General features: G+C 48.1%; 1 protein-coding gene across 3 annotated transcripts; it reads left to right on the forward strand.

Annotated features, from left to right (window-relative positions):
- Positions 1-3,781: 3,781 nt before the first annotated feature.
- LOC139537952 (C-type mannose receptor 2-like) lies at positions 3,782-17,148 on the forward strand. 3 transcript variants are annotated; one of them, XM_071339864.1, is made up of 7 exons: positions 3,782-4,017; positions 5,046-5,104; positions 8,030-8,395; positions 13,984-14,142; positions 14,228-14,410; positions 14,523-14,879; positions 15,712-17,148. In XM_071339864.1, the coding sequence occupies exons 2-7, from the start codon at positions 5,071-5,073 to the stop codon at positions 15,717-15,719; spliced, it is 1,107 nt and encodes a 368-aa protein (XP_071195965.1). In that variant the 5' UTR covers positions 3,782-4,017; positions 5,046-5,070; the 3' UTR covers positions 15,720-17,148. The 3 variants fall into 3 exon arrangements, with proteins under 3 accessions (XP_071195965.1, XP_071195964.1, XP_071195966.1); XM_071339863.1 differs by having other exon boundaries at positions 5,069-5,104; XM_071339865.1 differs by lacking the exon at positions 5,046-5,104 and having other exon boundaries at positions 3,783-4,017.
- The last annotated feature ends 3,477 nt before the right edge of the window (positions 17,149-20,625 follow it).

The raw sequence follows: 20,625 nt of genomic DNA on the forward strand, positions 1-20,625 counted from the left end.
TTAGCCTGCCATCTCTGCACCATCACTGTCCATATCAGGCTGTTAACCTGCCATCTCTGCACCATCACTGTCCATATCAGGCTGTAAGCCTGCCATCTCTGCACCATCACTGTCCATATCAGGCTGTTAGCCTGCCATTTCTGCACCATCACTGTCCATATCAGGCTGTTAGCCTGCCATCTCTCCACCATCACTGTCCATATCAGGCTGTTAGCCTGCCATCTCTGCACCATCACTGTCCATATCAGGCTGTTAGCCTGCCATCTCTGCACCATCACTGTCCATATCAGGCTGTTAACCTGCCATCTCTGCACCATCACTGTCCATATCAGGCTGTTAACCTGCCATCTCTGCACCGTCCCACTGTCCATATCAGGCTGTTAGCCTGCCATCTCTGCACCATCACTGTCCATATCAGGCTGTTAGCCTGCCATCTCTGCACCATCACTGTCCATATCAGGCTGTTAGCCTGCCATCTCTCCACCATCACTGTCCATATCAGGCTGTTAGCCTGCCATCTCTGCACCATCACTGTCCATATCAGGCTGTTAGCCTGCCATCTCTGCACCATCACTGTCCATATCAGGCTGTTAACCTGCCATCTCTGCACCATCACTGTCCATATCAGGCTGTTAACCTGCCATCTTTGCACTGTCCCACTGTCCACATCAGGCTGTTAGCCTGCCATCTCTGCACCATCACTGTCCATATCAGGCTGTTAACCTGCCATCTCTACACCATCACTGTCCACATCAGGCTGTTAACCTGCCATCTCTGCACCGTCCCACTGTCCATATCAGGCTGTTAACCTGCCATCTCTGCACCGTCCCACTGTCCATATCAGGCTGTTAACCTGCCATCTCTGCACCATCACTGTCCATATCAGGCTGTTAACCTGCCATCTCTGCACCGTCCCACTGTCCACATCAGGCTGTTAGCCTGCCATCTCTGCACCATCACTGTCCATATCAGGCTGTTAGCCTGCCATCTCTGCACCATCACTGTCCATATCAGGCTGTTAACCTGCCATCTCTGCACCGTCCCACTGTCCACATCAGGCTGTTAGCCTGCCATCTCTGCACCATCACTGTCCATATCAGGCTGTTAGCCTGCCATCTCTGCACCATCACTGCCCATATCAGGCTTTTAACCTGCCATCTCTGCACCATCACTGTCCATATCAGGCTGTTAGCCTGCCATCTCTGCACCATCACTGTCCATATCAGGCTGTTAGCCTGCCATCTCTGCACCATCAATGTCCATATCAGGCTGTTAGCCTGCCATCTCTGCACCATCACTGTCCACATCAGACTGTTAGCCTGCCATCTCTGCACCATCACTGTCCACATCAGGCTGTTAACCTGCCATCTCTGCACCATCACTGTCCATATCAGGCTTTTAACCTGCCATCTCTGCACCATCACTGTCCATATCAGGCTTTTAACCTGCCATCTCTGCACCATCACTGTCCATATCAGGCTTTTAACCTGCCATCTCTGCACCATCACTGTCCATATCAGGCTTTTAACCTGCCATCTCTGCACCATCACTGTCCATATCAGGCTTTTAACCTGCCATCTCTGCACCGTCCCACTGTCCCCCCCGGCTCGCTCTGTCTCGAGGGAGTATGATGGGACGGCTGCCGGATGCCAGGGGTTCGTACTCCAGCTGGAGCTCTACCGGCTCTACCGGCTCTACCGGCTCCTTCGGGATGTGAGAGCGTCTCCTGCCTCTCAGGCAAATCCCTGGAGTGGTCCAACGCCGTATGGAGTGAGGGAGACGTGGCGTTGGCTCATTACGCAGTGTTCACCCGCCGCTTTCAGGCAGTTTTCGACCACCCGCCTGATGTTGGTCTGGTGTAGTGGTTGGTCTGGTGTATTGGTCGGTCTGGTGTAGTGGTTGGTCTGCTGTAGTGGTTGGTCTGGTGTAGTGGTTGGTCTGGTGGAGTGGTTGGTCTGGTTTAGTGGTTGGTCTGGTTTAGTGGTTGTTCTGGTGTATTGGTCGGTCTGGTGTAGTGGTTGGTCTGCTGTAGTGGTTGGTCTGGTGTAGTGGTTGGTCTGGTGGAGTGGTTGGTCTGGTTTAGTGGTTGGTCTGGTGTAGTGGTCGGTCTGGTGTAGTGGTTGGTCTGGTGTAGTGGTTGGTCTGGTGTAGTGGTTGGTCTGGTGGAGTGGTTGGTCTGGTGGAGTGGTTGGTCTGGTGTAGTGGTTGGTCTGGTGTAATGGTTGGTCTGGTGTAGTGGTCGGTCTGGTGGAGTGGTTGGGGGACTGGGTTTGTAGATGGGAGGAAGGATTTGGAATTTGAATGGTTGCCCTGTCAACGAGAGAAGTTCTAGTGAGTATGCAAATTAGGATGATACTGTCAATTCAGGATGTTACTGTCATGGAACATTTGGTGGATGCTGTTCAGAGACGGACTGGGAACAGAAATCGGCCCTGACATTCAGACACACTGGCCCATTGTTTTTTCTCGATGCCACCATTGTTAGCCAGATAATTATAATTTTGTTGCGAAACCCCCCAAATTAGACAGGCCCAATGGGCAAAACATTTACCAGCCCATCTGACGTTTGCCCCGAAAGGACATCTGGCCAGTGTGTCTCCGGTGTATTTTGTCAAACTATGAACTGAGATCTAAAGGGCGGGAACAGAACATACACAGCCTTCGAGAAAGTGTGTTGGAGTTCACCTTCAAATCGGGAATAGACACACAAAGTACGTTCATTTTCTAAACGGTAAAACAGATATACACTCTTTGTCACGTCCTGGCCATAGAGAGGCTTTTATTCTCTATTTTGGTTAGGCCAGGGTGTGACAAAGAGTGTATATCTGTTTTACCGTTTAGAAAATGAACGTACTTTGTGTGTCTATTCCCCAATTTGAAGTTGTCATAAGTATTTGGAGTAATTCACTTATGTGTATGAAAGTAGTCACAAGTGTGTTTTCTGGTACCATATTTTTTTGTCACGCCCTGGCCATAGAGATTAGAGGTAAATACCTGAGAGGAGGGTGACTGACAGAGAGGTAAATACCTGAGAGGAGGGTGACTGACAGAGAGGTAAATACCTGTGAGCTGGGTGACTGACATAGAGGTAAATACCTGAGAGCAGGGTGACTGACAGGCAGGTAAATACCTGAGAGGAGGGTGACTGACAGAGAGGTAAATACCTGAGAGGAGGGTGACTGACAGAGAGGTAAATACCTGAGAGCTGGGTGACTGACAGAGAGGTAAATACCTGAGAGCAGGGTGACTGACAGGCAGGTAAATACCTGAGAGCAGGGTGACTTACAGAGAGATATATACCTGAGAGCTCGATGACTGACAGGGAGGTAAATACCTGAGAGGAGGGTGACTGACAGAGAGTTAAATACCTGAGAGCAGGGTGACTGACAGAGAGGTAAATACCTGAGAGCAGGGTGACTGACAGAGAGGTAAATACCTGAGAGCAGGGTGACTGACAGAGAGGTAAATACCTGAGAGCAGGGTGACTGACAGAGAGGTAAATACCTGAGAGCAGGGTGACTGACAGAGAGGTAAATACCTGAGAGCAGAGTGACTGACAAGGGAGCTGAGTGAATGAGACAGGTTCTTTATCTAGGCCTATTTACTTTGGCTGGATTTGACTGATGATTTCTCTCTTTGTTCTTCCTATTTACTTTTTTAAAGGAGATATTATATTGTAATCCAACATGTTAGTATAGTTTAGCCACATGGAGGGTTGCAATTTATTTTTGTTTACCAGAAAACCCATTTGGAGAATTCTGGATTTCCTTCTTCCTGTTTGGGTTTTTTCTTTGACCAGTGTTTTGCATGTCTCTACGAGGAAGAACTAAGACCAAATAACTGACAGGGATGCTTTTCATCATTCCACTGTGACATCACCACGTTATGAGGTCAAAAAGCAGGAAGTGCTGTATAATGTAGCTGTATAACACCCACCTGTCTCAGAGGGGACAGAGCCACTCAGAGGGAGAGCTGACAACAATATCAAGAAACAACATCGACTACAACAAACATCAGGTATGAGGATATCTTTCATAACTCTACATGTCTACTTTTGTAAAGAGTAAAGTACAATACAGTTAGTAACATAAATGTGTATTGTTATTTAGTAAACATTAATGTGTATTGTTGTTTAGTAAACATTAATGTGTATTGTTATTTAGTAAACATAAATGTGTATTGTTATTTAGTAAACATTCATGTGTATTGTTATTTAGTAAACATTAATGTGTATTGTTATTTAGTAAACATTAATGTGTATTGTTATTTAGTAAACATAAATGTGTATTGTTATTTAGTAAACATTAATGTGTATTGTTATTTAGTAAACATTAATGTGTATTGTTATTTAGTAAACATTAATGTGTGTTGTTATTTAGTAAACATTAATGTGTATTGTTATTTAGTAAACATGAATGTGTATTGTTATTTAGTAAACATTAATGTGTATTGTTATTTAGTAAACATTAATGTGTATTGTTATTTAGTAAACATTAATGTGTATTGTTATTTAGTAAACATGAATGTGTATTGTTATTTAGTAAACATTAATGTGTATTGTTATTTAGTAAACATTAATGTGTTGTTATTTAGTAAACATTAATGTGTTGTTATTTAGTAAACATTAACGTGTATTGTTATTTAGTAAACATTAATGTGTATTGTTATTTAGTAAACATTAACGTGTATTGTTATTTAGTAAACATTAATGTGTATTGTTATTTAGTAAACATTAACGTGTATTGTTATTTAGTAAATATGTGTATTGTTATTTAGTAAACATGTGTATTGTTATTTAGTAAACATGTGTATTGTTATTTAGTAAATGTTGTGATGCTTGTAAATATACTTTTGAGCAGTAGAATATCAGAAAAGTCTGGAAGTGCAAACCATCCATAAAGTCAAAATTGCCTCAAATAATAAAAAAAATAATTATTGACATGTTTTTTCAGTCATTACATTTCATGACGTTAAATTCAATCTGAAGCATGCGACCCATGTTGCTGGTAGAAGTTAAAGTTTAGTTGTTGGTATGTGCTCACCAGACTGTTATCCCTCCATTCTCCAGGGATGGGCCACTCTCTGTTTCTCCTGTTCTTCTCAGGTTGGTGTCCGTGTGTTTTCGTGTGTGTTTGTGCGTGCGTGGATGTGTGTGTGTGTGTGTGTGTGTGTGTGTGTGTGTGTGTGTGTGTGTGTGTGTGTGTGTGTGTGTGTGTGTGTGTGTGTGTGTGTGTGTGTGTGTGTGTGTGTGTGTGTGTGTGTGTGTGTGTGTGTGTGTGTGTGTGTGTGTGTGTGTGTGTGAGCTCGTTTTACATGGCTGTTAGCACTCGAGTTGTATTTCTGGAGCCTGGCAGGCGAACGCTGAATGCCCCGCTCAAAACCGATGGCGAGGTGGGGTATGAGGGATGGAGTCAAAACCGATGGAGAGGTGGGGTATGAGGGATGGAGTCAAAACCGATGGAGAGGTGGGGTATGAGGGATGGAGTCAAAACCGATGGAGAGGTGGGGTATGAGGGATGGAGTCAAAACCGATGGCGAGGTGGGGTATGAGGGATGGAGTCAAAACCGATGACGAGGTGGGGTATGAGGGATGGAGTCAAAACCGATGTTGAGGTGGGGTATGAGGGATGGAGTCAAAACCGATGGAGAGGTGGGGTATGAGGGATGGAGTCAAAACCGATGGAGAGGTGGGGTATGAGGGATGGAGTCAAAACCGATGGCGAGGTGTGGTATGAGGGATGGAGTCAAAACCGATGGCGAGGTGGGGTATGAGGGATGGAGTCAAAACCGATGGAGAGGTGGGGTATGAGGGATGGAGTCAAAAAAGATGGCGAGGTGGGGTATGAGGGATGGAGTCAAAACCGATGGCGAGGTGGGGTATGAGGGATGGAGTCAAAACTGATGGAGAGGTGGGGTATGAGGGATGGAGTCAAAACCGATGGAGAGGTGGGGTATGAGGGATGGAGTCAAAACCGATGGAGAGGTGGGGTATGAGGGATGGAGTCAAAACCGATGGAGAGGTGGGGTATGAGGGATGGAGTCAAAACCGATGGAGAGGTGGGGTATGAGGGATGGAGTCAAAACCGATGGAGAGGTGGGGTATGAGGGATGGAGTCAAAACCGATGGAGAGGTGGGGTATGAGGGATGGAGTCAAAACCGATGGAGAGGTGGGGTATGAGGGATGGAGTCAAAACCGATGGAGAGGTGGGGTATGAGGGATGGAGTCAAAACCGATGGAGAGGTGGGGTATGAGGGATGGAGTCAAAACCGATGGTGAGGTGGGGTATGAGGGATGGAGTCAAAACCGATGGAGAGGTGGGGTATGAGGGATGGAGTCAAAACCGATGGCGTGGTGGGGTATGAGGGATGGAGTCAAAACCTATGGTGAGGTGGGGTATGAGGGATAGAGTCAAAACCGATGGTGAGGTGGGGTATGAGGGATAGAGTCAAAACCGATGGCGAGGTGGGGTATGAGGGATGGAGTCAAAACCTATGGTGAGGTGGGGTATGAGGGATAGAGTCAAAACCGATGGAGAGGTGGGGTATGAGGGATGAAGTCAAAACCGATGGTGAGGTGGGGTATGAGGGATGGAGTCAAAACCGATGGAGAGGTGGGGTATGAGGGATGGAGTCAAACAAAACAATAATTAAACGCATGTGGTGTCTACAAACTAAGTTCTGCTCCGTGATGAACCATTTCAACAGTCACCAGACAGATGGAACGGTGACATGGTGCATTCTGGGAAAGCAGATCTTTTGATTTGTCTGAGAATGTTTCCTTATTTGTTGTGTTTTAGTTTGTGACGATATTCACCGCGCCCCGGCTATACAGCACTCCTTTACAATGGTAAACTCTTCCTTCATCGCTCACATAGTTCACCGTCCCCTGGCTGTGTAAAACGAGCTCGCCCAATGTCTGCCTGTCTGTCTGTCTGCCTGCCTGCCTGTCTGTCTGTCTGTCTGTCTGTCTGTCTGTCTGTCTGTCTGTCTGTCTGTCTGTCTGTCTGTCTGTCTGTCTGTCTGTCTGTATGTCTGTCTGTCTGTCTGTCTGTCTGTCTGTCTGTCTGTCTGTCTGTCTGTCTGTCTGTCTGTCATGAATTACCATGATCATTGTTAGTTAGTTTGTTAGTTAGTTTGTGTGTTTTCAGGTTAGTTTGTGTGTGTGTGTGTGTTTTGTTAGTACAGTCATAATGTTGGTTTGTTCTCCACAGGGCTGTCCATCCTCTCCTCATAATGTTGGTTTGTTCTCCACAGGGCTGTCCATCCTCTCCTCATAATGTTGGTTTGTTCTCCACAGGGCTGTCCATCCTCTCCTCATAATGTTGGTTTGTTCTCCACAGGGCTGTCCATCCTCTCCTCATAATGTTGGTTTGTTCTCCACAGGGCTGTCCATCCTCTCCTCATAATGTTGGTTTGTTCTCCACAGGGCTGTCTGTCCTCCCCTCATAATGTTGGTTTGTTCTCCACAGGGCTGTCTGTCCTCCCCTCATAATGTTGGTTTGTTCTCCACAGGGCTGTCCATCCTCCCCTCATAATGTTGGTTTGTTCTCCACAGGGCTGTCCATCCTCCCCTCATAATGTTGGTTTGTTCTCCACAGGGCTGTCCATCCTCCCCTCATAATGTTGGTTTGTTCTCCACAGGGCTGTCCATCATCCCCTCATAATGTTGGTTTGTTCTCCACAGGGCTGTCCATCCTCTCCTCATAATGTTGGTTTGTTCTCCACAGGGCTGTCTGTCCTCCCCTCATAATGTTGGTTTGTTCTCCACAGGGCTGTCCATCCTCCCATCATAATGTTGGTTTGTTCTCCACAGGGCTGTCCGTCCTCCCCTCATAATGTTGGTTTGTTCTCCACAGGGCTGTCTGTCCTCCCCTCATAATGTTGGTTTGTTCTCCACAGGGCTGTCTGTCCTCCCCTCATAATGTTGGTTTGTTCTCCACAGGGCTGTCTGTCCTACTCTCATAATGTTGGTTTGTTCTCCACAGGGCTGTCCGTCCTCCCCTCATAATGTTGTTTTGTTCTCCACAGGGCTGTCCGTCCTCCCATCATGCCTCTCTCATCAGTTCCACTTTGTGAACACGAATAAAACCTGGACTGAAGCTCAGCGTTACTGCAGACAGAACTACACTGACCTGGCCTCCATAGACGACATGGCAGATATGAACAAGCTCAATAACACAGTAGAGGCTTGGTCATTAACTGAACCAGCGTGGATAGGGCTGTGTAACACCAGCTGGAGGTGGTCTCCGGGAGACACAAAGTTAGAGAGTGAGGGGTTTTGGGACAAAAGTAAAAGCCAACCAAATAATGGAAACAACGAGTTCTGTGTGTGGATGCAAAATGGGTTATGGCATGATGAGAACTGTGGTAAACAACATAATTTTGTCTGCTACGGTGAGTTCCCCTGTCAGTCAGCCTTTTCACTGTCCTTCCTTCTGTCTTTCTGTTTGTCAACCAGTCAGCTCCCCTGTCAGTCAGCCTTTTCACTGTCCTTCCTTCCGTCTTTCTGTTTGTCAACCAGTCAAACACCAAAGGGTTTGGATTCAGTCAACAGTGTCAGGTTTTGGCCAAGACTGTTCGGGTTTTGGTCACTAGATGTCCCCATTGCACCTTTTTTGTACCTTTTGTTTTTCTTGCTCTAATTATTGTTTACACCTGTAGGTCATTCCCTTGTTAGTATTTAAACCCTGTGTGTTCCTTTGTTCCTTGCTCAGTGTTTGTAAGTTAGCACCCAGCCCCAGCCATACTGTTAATCTATTTTCTCTTATTGGATTTTCCAGAGGTTCTCTGGTTTAGTGCTTGTGTATTTTTGAGTAGTCTTTTGAGGTTTGTTTTTCCCTGCTGTTGTTACCACTTTGTGGAGTTTCTTTGTATTTTGGAGGATATCCATTTTGTGCTTTTTGGCTTTATTTTTGGACGTGGTGGATTTATATTCTTTGCCTGAAGATCTTGTCCTTTTATTAAACCACCATCTCTAGTACTGCTGAGTCTGCCTCATCTTCTGGGTTCTGCCAACTATTAGTGACTGTTTCTCTCACCGGGTCCTGACAGAAACACTGAGCCATTAAAATGAACCCAGAGGCAGCCAGTACCCAGGACTTTTTCCCCATGCTGTCCCACCACGAAGGGACTGTCCAACGTCACGAAGCTGCTCTGGTTCAGCAAGAGGCCTTACTGGCTGGACATTCTCAACTTCTGTCGGAGATGATGACTTCCATAAATCAGATTTCTGATCAACTTTCTCCTGCAACCGCTTCTGCTCCAGTTCATCAGATTCAAGTGCCCGTGGCAGTTAACCCCCTGGCTGAACCTCGTCTGCCGCCTCCCCAACGGTTCTCAGGTGATCCGAGTGTTTGTAAGGGGTTTTTCACCCAATGTTCTCTCTCCTTCGAGCTGCAACCCTCGTCGTTTCCCACCGACCGGTCCAAGATAGCATACATCATCACCCTGCTGTCGGAAAAAGCCCTAGCCTGGGCTACTGCTGTGTGGAATGCCCAAAGTCCCTGCTGTGCCAGCTACTCTACCTTTGCTGAAGAATTCAAGCGAGTGTTTCAAGATCCCACCAGGGGTCCTGACTCAGCCAAACAGCTCCTGACTCTCAGCCAAGGCCGGCGCAGCGTGACGGACTATGCCATCCAGTTCCGCACGGTGGCAGCAGCGAGTGGCTGGAACGACGAGGCGCTCACAGTGTGTTTTTTGAAGGGCCTTTCCGACACCATCCAAGATGAACTGGCCACTCGGGAACCACCGGACAACCTCGAGTCCCTGATCAAGTTGACTTCACGCATAGACCAGCGTCTGAGAGAGAGAGAGCTCACCCGTAGATCTCTCACCCTAGCTCCTATCGGTCCCAGCTCCGAGTCTCCACCTTTATCCTCGCTGACTCCACCGGAACCCATGCGGGGTGGACGCATCTCCCAGGCTGAGAGAGACCGCCGGATAAGGGAGCGATGCTGTCTATATTGCGGCAAACCGGGCCATTTCCTCTCCACGTGTCCCGGGCTCCAGGGAAAACGCACTCTCCCGTGCAGGCCTGGGAGGACTTTAACGGGAAACATAACCTCCTCCCATCCATCCAACTCCCGCCTGCTTATTCCAGTTACCCTTTCCTGGGACAACCACGAGCTTCCCCTTCAAGCCTTGGTAGACTCTGGAGCCGCAGGTAACTTCATGGATGGTGTCTGGGCGAAGGAGAATGGCGTTCCCTCTGAACCTCTTAGTGACCCCATAAGGGTTACTACGTTGGATGGAAGCCCTTTGGGATCTGGACTTGTCACTCGTGTGACTACCCCCTTGCGACTTTCAGTTTCCCAACACCAGGAAGTGATGAACTTTCATCTGACCTCGTGTTCCGAGTTCCCTCTCGTCCTTGGATACCCCTGGCCTCACAGCCATAACCCTCACATCGACTGGTCTGTGGGCACTATCAAGCAGTGCCAAGCCACATGTATCTTCCCTAGTTCCCCGAGTTCCCCTCCCGAGTCTCTAGAATCCATCGACCTGTCTCGAGTTCCCGAGTGTTACCATGACCTCAAACCGGTATTTAGCAAACAGAGGGCCACCAAACTACCACCCCATAGACCTTACGATTGCCCCATCGACCTGTTTCCGGGCACCTGCCCCCCCAGGGGTCGGATCTTTTCCCTATCTCCTCCCGAATGAGCTGCTATGGATACCTACATCAAGGACGCTCTGGCAGCAGGCCTCATGCGTCCATCCACCTCGCCGGCGGGAGCAGGTTTTTTCTTTGTGGCCAAAAAAGACGGTGGATTACGTCCTTGCATCGACTACCGGGGACTTAATGCCATAACCATCCGTAACCGCTACCCGCTACCCCTGATGGCCACAGCCTTTGAGCTGCTCCAGGAAGCAGTGGTCTTCACTAAGCTTGACCTACGGAACGCATACCATCTTGTGCGGATCAAACCAGGTGACGAGTGGAAGACCGCTTTCAACACGCCTACTGGTCACTACGAATACTTGGTGATGCCCTTCGGCCTGACCAACGCCCCGGCTGTGTTCCAAGCGCTCATAAACGATGTGCTTAGGGATATGCTTAACATCTTCGTGTTTGTTTACTTGGATGACATCCTCATCTTTTCGAGCTCCCTTCAAGAACACACTAAGCATGTCAGACAAGTGCTCAAACGCCTCCTAGACAGCCATTTGTACGTTAAGCCGGAGAAGTGTGAATTCCATTCCTCTCGAGTACAATTCCTGGGATTTATAGTGGAACCCGGTCGAGTCCAGATGGACCCCAAGAAGGTAGGGGCGGTAGCGGATTGGCCCACCCCCAAGTCCGTTAAGGAAGTTCAGCGTTTCCTGGGCTTCACCAACTTTTACCGCAAGTTCATCAAGAACTTCAGCTCGGTGGCAGCCCCTCTCTCAGCTGTAACCAAGGGTGGCAACACAAGGTTTCTGTGGGGAAGAGAAGCTGAGACGGCCTTCCAAGGACTCAAGCAGCGCATCCTCTCTGCTCCCATCCTGACACTACCAACGGCGGATGAACCTTTTGTAGTGGAGGTAGACGCATCAGAGGTTGGGGTTGGAGCTGTCCTGTCTCAGAGGGGTGAAGACAAGAAGCTTCATCCTTGCGCCTTCTTCTCTCACCGGCTTACCCCGGCCGAGAGGAATTACGATGTGGAAGATCGTGAACTCCTAGCGGTTAAAATGGCATTGAAGGAATGGAGACACTGGCTCGAGGGGGCTTCTCAACCGTTTCAAGTGCTTATGGACCACAAAAATCTGGAGTATATCCAGCAGGCGAAGCGGTTGAACTCCAGACAAGCTCGATGGTCTCTTTTCTTCAGTAGATTTCAGTTTATCCTCACCTACAGACCCGGGTCGAAGAATCTCAAACCGGACGCCTTGTCACGAATCTACTCTCCTGCCATTCGAGAAGATACTGACATGACTGTCCTTCCGGCCGCTAAGATCGTGGCTCCGATCTCGTGGCAAGTGGAGGATACCGTGAAACAAGCTCAAGCCATCGAACCGGGCCCTGGAGGAGGTCCTGCTAATCGGTTGTTTGTTCCCAAGGCAGCAAGGTCCCAAGTTCTTCTGTGGGGGCACTCCTCTCGCCTCACCTGTCACTCGGGCGTAGGTCGCACCTTGGAGTTCATCCAGCGTAAGTTCTGGTGGCCCACCATAAAAGAAGACGTTGCCACTTTCGTCAAGGCCTGTTCCGTGTGCTGCCAGGGCAAATCTTCTCACCTCCGCCCTCAAGGACTCCTTCACCCTCTATCTATTCCCCACCGACCCTGGTCCCATATCTCATTGGACTTTATTACTGGCCTTCCTCCGTCCCATGGTAATACTACGATCCTAGTCATCATCGACAGGTTTTCTAAGGCGGCCAGGTTTGTTCCCTTGACCAAATTACCTTCTGCCAAGGAAACAGCTGAGTTGGTGATTAACCATGTGTTCCGAGTCTTTGGGATTCCGCAAGATACGGTTTCCGACAGAGGTCCCCAGTTCGCCTCAAGGTTTTGGAAGGCCTTCTGCCAACTCATAGGGGCCACGGCCAGTTTATCTTCAGGGTACCATCCGGAGTCCAATGGCCAAACAGAGGATGAATCAGGAGCTGGAAACCACCCTCAGATGCATGGTTTCCAACAACCCGTCCACATGGTCATCATTCATTGTTTGGGCCGAGTACGCGCACAACACCTTGTGCTCCTCCTCCACTGGTATATCCCCGCATGAGTGTCAGTTTGGCTATGCGCCTCTATTGTTCCCGGACCAGGAGGCAGAAGTCAGAGTGCCTTCAGCCTCGAGGTTCATCAGACGCTGTCGGCTTACGTGGAAGAAGGCACGTCTTAATCTTCTGCGTTCCTCTCAGCAGTACCAACGACAAGCCAACAGACGTCGCCGTCCCGGTCCTACCCTGTACCCCGGCCAGAGAGTATGGCTCAACAAAAAACTTACCGCTATGGGTGGAGTCTCGCAAGCTGTCCCAGAGATTCATCGGTCCCTTTAAGATTGCCAGGAGAGTCAATCCCGTTACTTTTCGCCTGCACTTACCCAGATCCCTTAAGATCAATCCAACATTTCACATTTCTTTATTAAAACCTGTTTTTTCTCCCCTTATCCCGGCAGGCAGACCTCCCCCTCCGCCCCGTGTCATCGGTGGCCAGTCGGCTTATACCGTCCACCGGATACTGGATTCCCGCCGGGTGCAGCGGTCCTGGCAGTATCTGGTGGACTGGGAAGGCTACGGTCCCGAGGAGCGCTCCTGGGTTCCTGCCAAGGACATACTGGACCCTGACCTCATTCGTCAGTTCAGGATCCTCCACCCTGAGAAGGCTGGTAGGAACGTCAGGAGCCGTTCCTAGGAGGGGGATTCTGTCAGGTTTTGGCCAAGACTGTTCGGGTTTTGGTCACAAGATGTCCCCATTGCACCTTTGTACCTTTTTGTTTTTTCTTGCTCTAATTATTGTTTACACCTGTAGGTCATTCCCTTGTTAGTATTTAAACCCTGTGTGTTCCTTTGTTCCTTGCTCAGTGTTTGTAAGTTAGCACCCAGCCCCAGCCATACTGTTAATCTATTTTCTCTTATTGGATTTTCCAGAGGTTCTCTGGTTTAGTGCTTGTGTATTTTTGAGTAGTCGTTTGAGGTTTGTTTTTCCCTGCTGTTGTTACCACTTTGTGGAGTTTCTTTGTATTTTGGAGGATATCCATTTTGTGCTTTTTGGCTTTATTTTTGGACGTGGTGGATTTATATTCTTTGCCTGAAGATCTTGTCCTTTTATTAAACCACCATCTCTAATACTGCTGAGTCTGCCTCATCTTCTGGGTTCTGCCAACTATTAGTGACTGTTTCTCTCACCGGGTCCTGACAAACAGATTCATATTTTATTGAAAATCTTTTTATTCTACCAGTTTATTTACAGACATGTATTTGTCAGTATGAACTAGTCTTTATTGGAACATGTTATTTTATATCTCATCTCTTCTTATATACCTTCTGTTCTTTCAAATAGACACACATCTCACTAGTAAGTACATCCTCATCACTGAAGAGAAGACTTGGAGAGAGGCTCAGCGCTACTGTCAGAAGAACCACACGGACCTGGCCAGTGTGAGGAATGAAGCAGAGAATTACACCATACAGAACATCATACAGAACACCACGAAGGCAAGTTCACTTCACTTCAACTAATTTGTCTTGGACTTTGAGCACTGTGTTAAAAACATAATCAGCATTTTCAAAACATGTACAGGAAGAGGTGTGGATCGGCCTGTATAGAGAGTGGAGGTGGTCCGACCAGAGTGGCTCAACCTTCAGAAACTGGAATGCAGCCGAGCCAAACGGGCCAAGCGTAGAGCTCTGTGTGGAAGTTCTGTTCCCATCTGGAAAGTGGAATGATAACCCTTCTACCACCAAACATCCTTTTATCTGCTATGATGGTGAGGGGGGGAAGTTTGATACATATTCATTAAAAACATTTAAATTGACTTTAGAATCAATGTTATTTGGTGAATATTTAGCATGAATCTCCATATCCTCATCTTCCTCCAGATAAGCTGGTCCTGGTCTCAGAGAACAAGACGTGGTCTGAAGCCCTGTGGCACTGTAGAGGCCTGAACATGGAGCTGGTGTCTGTCCACAACCACAGCATCCAGCACTGGGTCAAACAGAAAGCCAAGAAGGCCTCCAGTCCCTACGTCTGGCTGGGCCTGAGGTACACCTGCACCCTGAACTTCTGGTTCTGGGTCAATGGAGAAGGGTCCTGCTTCCACAACTGGGCCGACGGGGAGGGCTACAACACCAGCAAGGAGCAGTCTGGGAACACGGGGGCCATAGAGAGATATGGGGAGAAGTGGGTCGGCCTGCCTGAGACTGACAAATTCAACTTCATCTGCAGCAAGAGTGATGGTCAGATTTAATCTGTTTTTTAATCTCTCTCTTTTTCTCTCAATTCAATTAAATGTTGTTTATTGATATGACTTAACAATGTACATATTGCCAAAGCTTACTTTGGATATTTACAATATTAAAATAATAAGAATCACAAATTGTCAACGGGACAACAGTAACTACAATAACCAAGGGTCAAAATAACCATACATTGAACAATAACAATAAGCATACAGTAGAGGACATGTGCAGGTTGATTGGTCTGTCATACACTGTCCCTCATCTTATGGCAGGCAGCAATGTAGTGCGCTGCCAACCCACAGCTCTCTGCGTCCTCCCCCAACAGGACGGGTAGCCTACTCTCATCAGAGAGGTCTTTGAAACCTTGAATAAGGGTTTCACATTTTGGGAAATGACACTCTCTAATTGTTTTATATTTTTGACATTTTGTCAGGAAATGCAGCTCTGTCTCAGGTTCTGCTGTTGTGCAGTGGTTGCACAGCCTTTCCTCTACAGGGAGCCAGGTTTCCTGTGTCTACCCTTCTCAATGGCAAGGCTGTGCTCACTGAGCCTGTACTTTGTCAAGGTTTATCTAGGGTTTTGATCAGTAACCATGGTCAAATATTTAGTCACGGTGTGCTGTCGATTTAGGGCCAGATAACACTGCATTTTGCTTTGTGCTTGTGCTTCCCAATAAGCAATGTGGTTTTGTTTTGACTGTGTTGTAATTTGGTTCATTCTGATTGGATGTTCTGGTCCTGAGGCTTCAGTGTGTTAGTAGAACAGGTTTGTGAACTCTCTGTGTCTCTCTCTCACTATTTCATTATCTTTTCTTTCTTCTGTAATGCAGATTACTAAAACCAGACCCTGATATCTGGACCAGCTGAACCCTACAGCCCAACACATTGTTCCTGATCTCTGGACCAGCTGAATCCTACAGCCCAACACATTGTTCCTGATCTCTGGACCAGCTGAATCCTACAGCCCAACACATTGTTCCTGATCTCTGGACCAGCTGAACCCTACAGCCCAACACATTGTTCCTGATCTCTGGACCAGCTGAACCCTACAGCCCAACACATTGTTCCTGATCTCTGGACCAGCTGAACCCTACAGCCCAACACATTGTTCCTGATATCTGGACCAGCTGAATCCTACAGCCCAACACATTGTTCCTGATCTCTGGACCAGCTGAATCCTACAGCCCAACACATTGTTCCTGATATCTGGACCAGCTGAACCCTACAGCCTAACACATTGTTCCTGATATCTGGACCAGCTGAACCCTACAGCCCAACACATTGTTCCTGATATCTGGACCAGCTGAACCCTACAGCCCAACACATTGTTCCTGATATCTGGACCAGCTGAATCCTACAGCCCAACACATTGTTCCTGATCTCTGGACCAGCTGAATCCTACAGCCCAACACATTGTTCCTGATCTCTGGACCAGCTGAATCCTACAGCCCAACACATTGTTCTTGATCTCTGGACCAGCTGAATCCTACAGCCCAACACATTGTTCCTGATATCTGGACCAGCTGAATCCTACTGTTATATTCAGATTTAGATTGCGTAAGGTGATGGATACTCAATCTTTTTATATAATTAATCATTTTAATTATTTAAATATTTTTTTATGTTTGTATATTCTCTTATTGAATTGGATTCATATCATACTCTTATTATTTTCTTATGGACATATTACTGGTTATCTTATTATCCATATCATTACTGGATATCTTATTACCCATGTCATTACTGGTTATCTTATTACCCATATCATTACTGGTTATCTTATTACCCATATCATTACTAGTTATCTTATTACCCATATCATATTACCCATGGATATCTTATTACCCATATCATTACTGGTTATCTTATTACACCATATCATTACTGGTTATCTTATTACCCATAGCATTACTAGTTATCTTGTTACCCATATCATATTACCCATGGATATCTTATTACCCATATCATTACTGGTTATCTTATTACCCATATGACTTCCGCCGAAGTCGGTCCCTCTCCTTGTTCGGGCGGTGTTCGACGGTCGACGTCACCGGCCTTCTAGCCTTCGGTTTATTGTAGTGTATGTGTACGTCTGTACTGGTGTGTATTTAACACTCTGTTTCCCCTCATGTCCTTGTCGGTGATTGGTTATTGTAGTGTATGTGTACGTCTGTACTGGTGTGCGTTGGGTTATGTTACCCATTGGTTTTTATTATTATGTTTTCCGGTTGTTTTTGTAATAAACTGCACCGTTGGATACACAGTTATTTCTCTTCTGCGTCTGACTTCTCTGCCGCCAGTTAAACACCTTCACACCATATCATTACTGGTTATCTTATTACCCATATCACTACTGTTTATCTTATTACCCATATCACTACTGTTTATCTTATTACCCAAATCACTACTGGTTATCTTATTACCCATATCGTATTACCCATATCATGACTGGATATCGTATTACCCATATCATGACTGGTTATCTTATTACCCATATCATGACTGGTTATCTTATTACCCATATCATTACTGGTTATCTTATTGGCATGACAGGGACAACTGGAACTCAAAACACTTCTTCTCTAGAATGGACTAAATAACTATACTCTTTTATTTTATTTATTTTATTTAACCTTTATTTAACCAGGTAGGCAAATTGAGAACACGTTCTCATTTACAATTGCGACCTGGCCAAGATAAAGCAAAGAAGTTCGACACATACAACAACACATAGTTACACATGGAGTAAAACAAACATATAGTCAATAATACAGTGAAAAAAATAAGTCTATATACAATGTGAGCAAGTGAGGTGAGATAAGGGAGGTGAAGGCAAACAGATATATGTATAAATAAAAATATAAAAGGCCATGGTGGCAAAGTAAATACAACACAGCAAGTAAAATAAAAACTAAAAACACTGGAATGGTTGGTTTGCAGTGGAAGAGAGCGCAAAGTAGAGACAGAAATAATGGGGTTGTAACGGTCCTGACCTGTTTTATGTTGTTTTTGTATGTGTTTAGGTCAGGGCATGTGTTTTGGGTGGGCAGTCTATGTTATCTGTTTCTATGTTGGTTGTGGTTGCCTGGTATGGCTCTTAATTAGAGGCAGGTGTTTTGCGTTCTCCTCTAATTAAGAGTCATATTTAGGTAGGGTGTTCTCACTGTTTGTTTGTGGGTGATTGTCTTCCGTGTCTGTGTCTGTACACCACGCGGGACTGTTTACGGTTTGTTTCAGTTTGCGTAGTCTATGTTTCCTATTCGTGCGTTCTTCTTGTTTTATGTAAGTTCGTCGTCTAGGTCTGTCTACACCGTTTGTTGTTTTGTTAGTTTATTCAAGTTCGTGTTTTTTCGTTAATAAATATGTGTTCAAACTCCACTGCGCCTTGGTTCGATCAATACTCCTCCTTTTCGACTGAAGAGAAGGAGGACCGCCCTTACAGAATCACCCACCTCGCTAAGACCAAGCGGCAAGGGAATGCTCAACAGAGCAACAAGGACTCCTGGACTTGGGAGGAGATCCTGGATGGTAGAGGACCTTGGGCTCAGCCAGGGGAATATCGCCGTCCCAAGGAGGAGTTGGAAGCAGCGAAGGCTGAGAGGCGCTGGTATGAGGAGGCAGCGCGGCGACGCGGTTGGGAGCCCGTGAGTCAGACCCAAAAATTTCTTGGGGGGGGGCACACGAGGAGTGTGGCAAAGCCGGGTAGGATACCCGAGCCAACTCCCCGTGCTTACCGTGGAGGTAGAAGGCGTCGTACTGGTCAGACACCGTGTTATGCGGTAAAGCGCACGGTGTCCCCAGTACGCGTGCTTAGCCCAGTGCGGGCTATTCCACCTCGCCGCACTGGGAGGGCTAGGTTGGGCATCGAGCCGGATGCCATGAAGCCGGCCCAACGTATCTGGCCTCCAGTACGTCTCCTCGGGCCGGCGTACATGGCACCAGCCTTACAGGTGGTGTCCCCGGTTCGCCTGCATAGCCCAGTGCGGGCTATTCCACCTCGCCGCACTGGCAGGGCTACGGGGACCATTCAACCTGGTAGGGTTGGGGAGGCTCGGTGCTCAAGAGCACGTGTCCTCCTTCACGGTCCGGTATATCCGGTGCCACCTCCAAGTACCAGTCCTCCGGTGGCAGCCCCCCGTACCAGGCTGTCTCTCCGGGTTCTCTCTCCAGCTGTTTCCTCCTCTCCAGCGCAGCCAGTGCCTATACCACGCACCAGGCTGTCTCTCCTTCTCCTCCCTACAGAGTCGTCCTGCCATGACCAGCCAGAGCCGTCCTGCCATGACCAGCCAGAGCCGTCCTGCCATGACCAGCCAGAGCCGTCCTGCCATGACCAGCCAGAGCCGTCCTGCCATGACCTGCCAGAGCCGTCCTGCCATGACCAGCCAGAGCCGTCCTGCCATGACCAGCCAGAGCCGTCCTGCCATGACCTGCCAGAGCCGTCCTGCCATGACCAGCCAGAGCCGTCCTGCCATGACCTGCCAGAGCCGTCCAGCCAGGACCTGCCAGAGCCGTCCAGCCAGGACCTGCCAGAGCCGTCCAGCCAGGACCTACCAGAGCCGTCCAGCCAGGACCTGCCAGAGCCGTCCAGCCAGGACCTGCCAGAGTCCCTCAGCCAGGACCTGCCAGAGTCCCTCAGCCAGGACCTGCCAGAGTCCCTCAGCCAGGACCTGCCAGAGTCCCTCAGCCAGGACCTGCCAGAGTCCCTCAGCCAGGACCTGCCAGAGTCCCTCAGCCAGGACCTGCCAGAGTCCCTCAGCCAGGACCTGCCAGAGTCCCTCAGCCAGGATCTGCCAGTCTCTCAGCCGGGACCTGCCGCCCCTTATCCCGGTGCTGCCCCTTGTCCCGGTGCTGCCCCTTGTCCCGGTGCTGCCCCTTGTCCCGGTGCTGCCCCTTGTTCCGGTGCTGCCCCTTGTTCCGGTGCTGCCCCTTGTTCCGGTGCTGCCCCTTGTCCCGGTGCTGCCCCTTGTCCCGGTGCTGCCCCTTGTCCCGGTGCTGCCCCTTGTCCCGGTGCTGCCCCTTGTCCCGGTGCTGCCCCTTCTCCCGGTGCTGGCCATTCATTTAGGGGATGTTAGTTTTAGGGTGGTCATTGGGAGGGGAAGACAGAAGCGGGGAGTGACTATGGTGGTGTGGGGACAGCGTCCAGAGCCGGAGCCACCACCGTGGTCAACTGCCCACCCAGACCCTCCCCTGGACTTTGTGCTGGTGCGCCCGGCGTTCGCACCTTGAGGGGGGGGTTCTGTAACGGTCCTGACCTGTTTTATGTTGTTTTTGTATGTGTTTAGGTCAGGGCATGTGTTTTGGGTGGGCAGTCTATGTTATCTGTTTCTATGTTGGTTGTGGTTGCCTGGTATGGCTCTTAATTAGAGGCAGGTGTTTTGCGTTCTCCTCTAATTAAGAGTCATATTTAGGTAGGGTGTTCTCACTGTTTGTTTGTGGGTGATTGTCTCCTGTGTCGTCGAATGTATGTACCATACGGGACTGTTTGGCTGTTCGTTTATTTTGATGTCGTCTGTTTCCTGTCCGTGAGTTTACGTTTAGTTATGTAAGTTTATGTTCAGGTTTCGTCAACGTCGTTTTCTTGTTTTGTTTATTTGTAAGTGTTTTGTTTCGTGTTGCCGTCGTGTTAAATAAAAAGATGGCTTATTTCCCGAATGCTGCATTTTGGTCTGATGATCCTTCTCTCCTCTCCTCGTCCGAGGATGAGGAGAGAGACAGCCCTTACAGGGGTGCAAAGGAGCAAAATA

This window comes from Salvelinus alpinus, chromosome 13, assembly GCF_045679555.1.
Source record: "Salvelinus alpinus chromosome 13, SLU_Salpinus.1, whole genome shotgun sequence".
In the NCBI taxonomy this organism is placed as follows: Eukaryota; Metazoa; Chordata; class Actinopteri; order Salmoniformes; family Salmonidae; genus Salvelinus; species Salvelinus alpinus.

Coding starts and splice junctions, on each gene's coding strand:
- LOC139537952 (XM_071339864.1), top strand. CDS start 5,071: ATGGGCCACTCTCTGTTTCTCCTGTTCTTCTCAG. Junction 5,105..8,029: donor GTTTCTCCTGTTCTTCTCAG/GTTGGTGTCCGT, acceptor TGTTCTCCACAG/GGCTGTCCGTCCTCCCATCA. Junction 14,411..14,522: donor TCCTTTTATCTGCTATGATG/GTGAGGGGGGGA, acceptor ATCTTCCTCCAG/ATAAGCTGGTCCTGGTCTCA.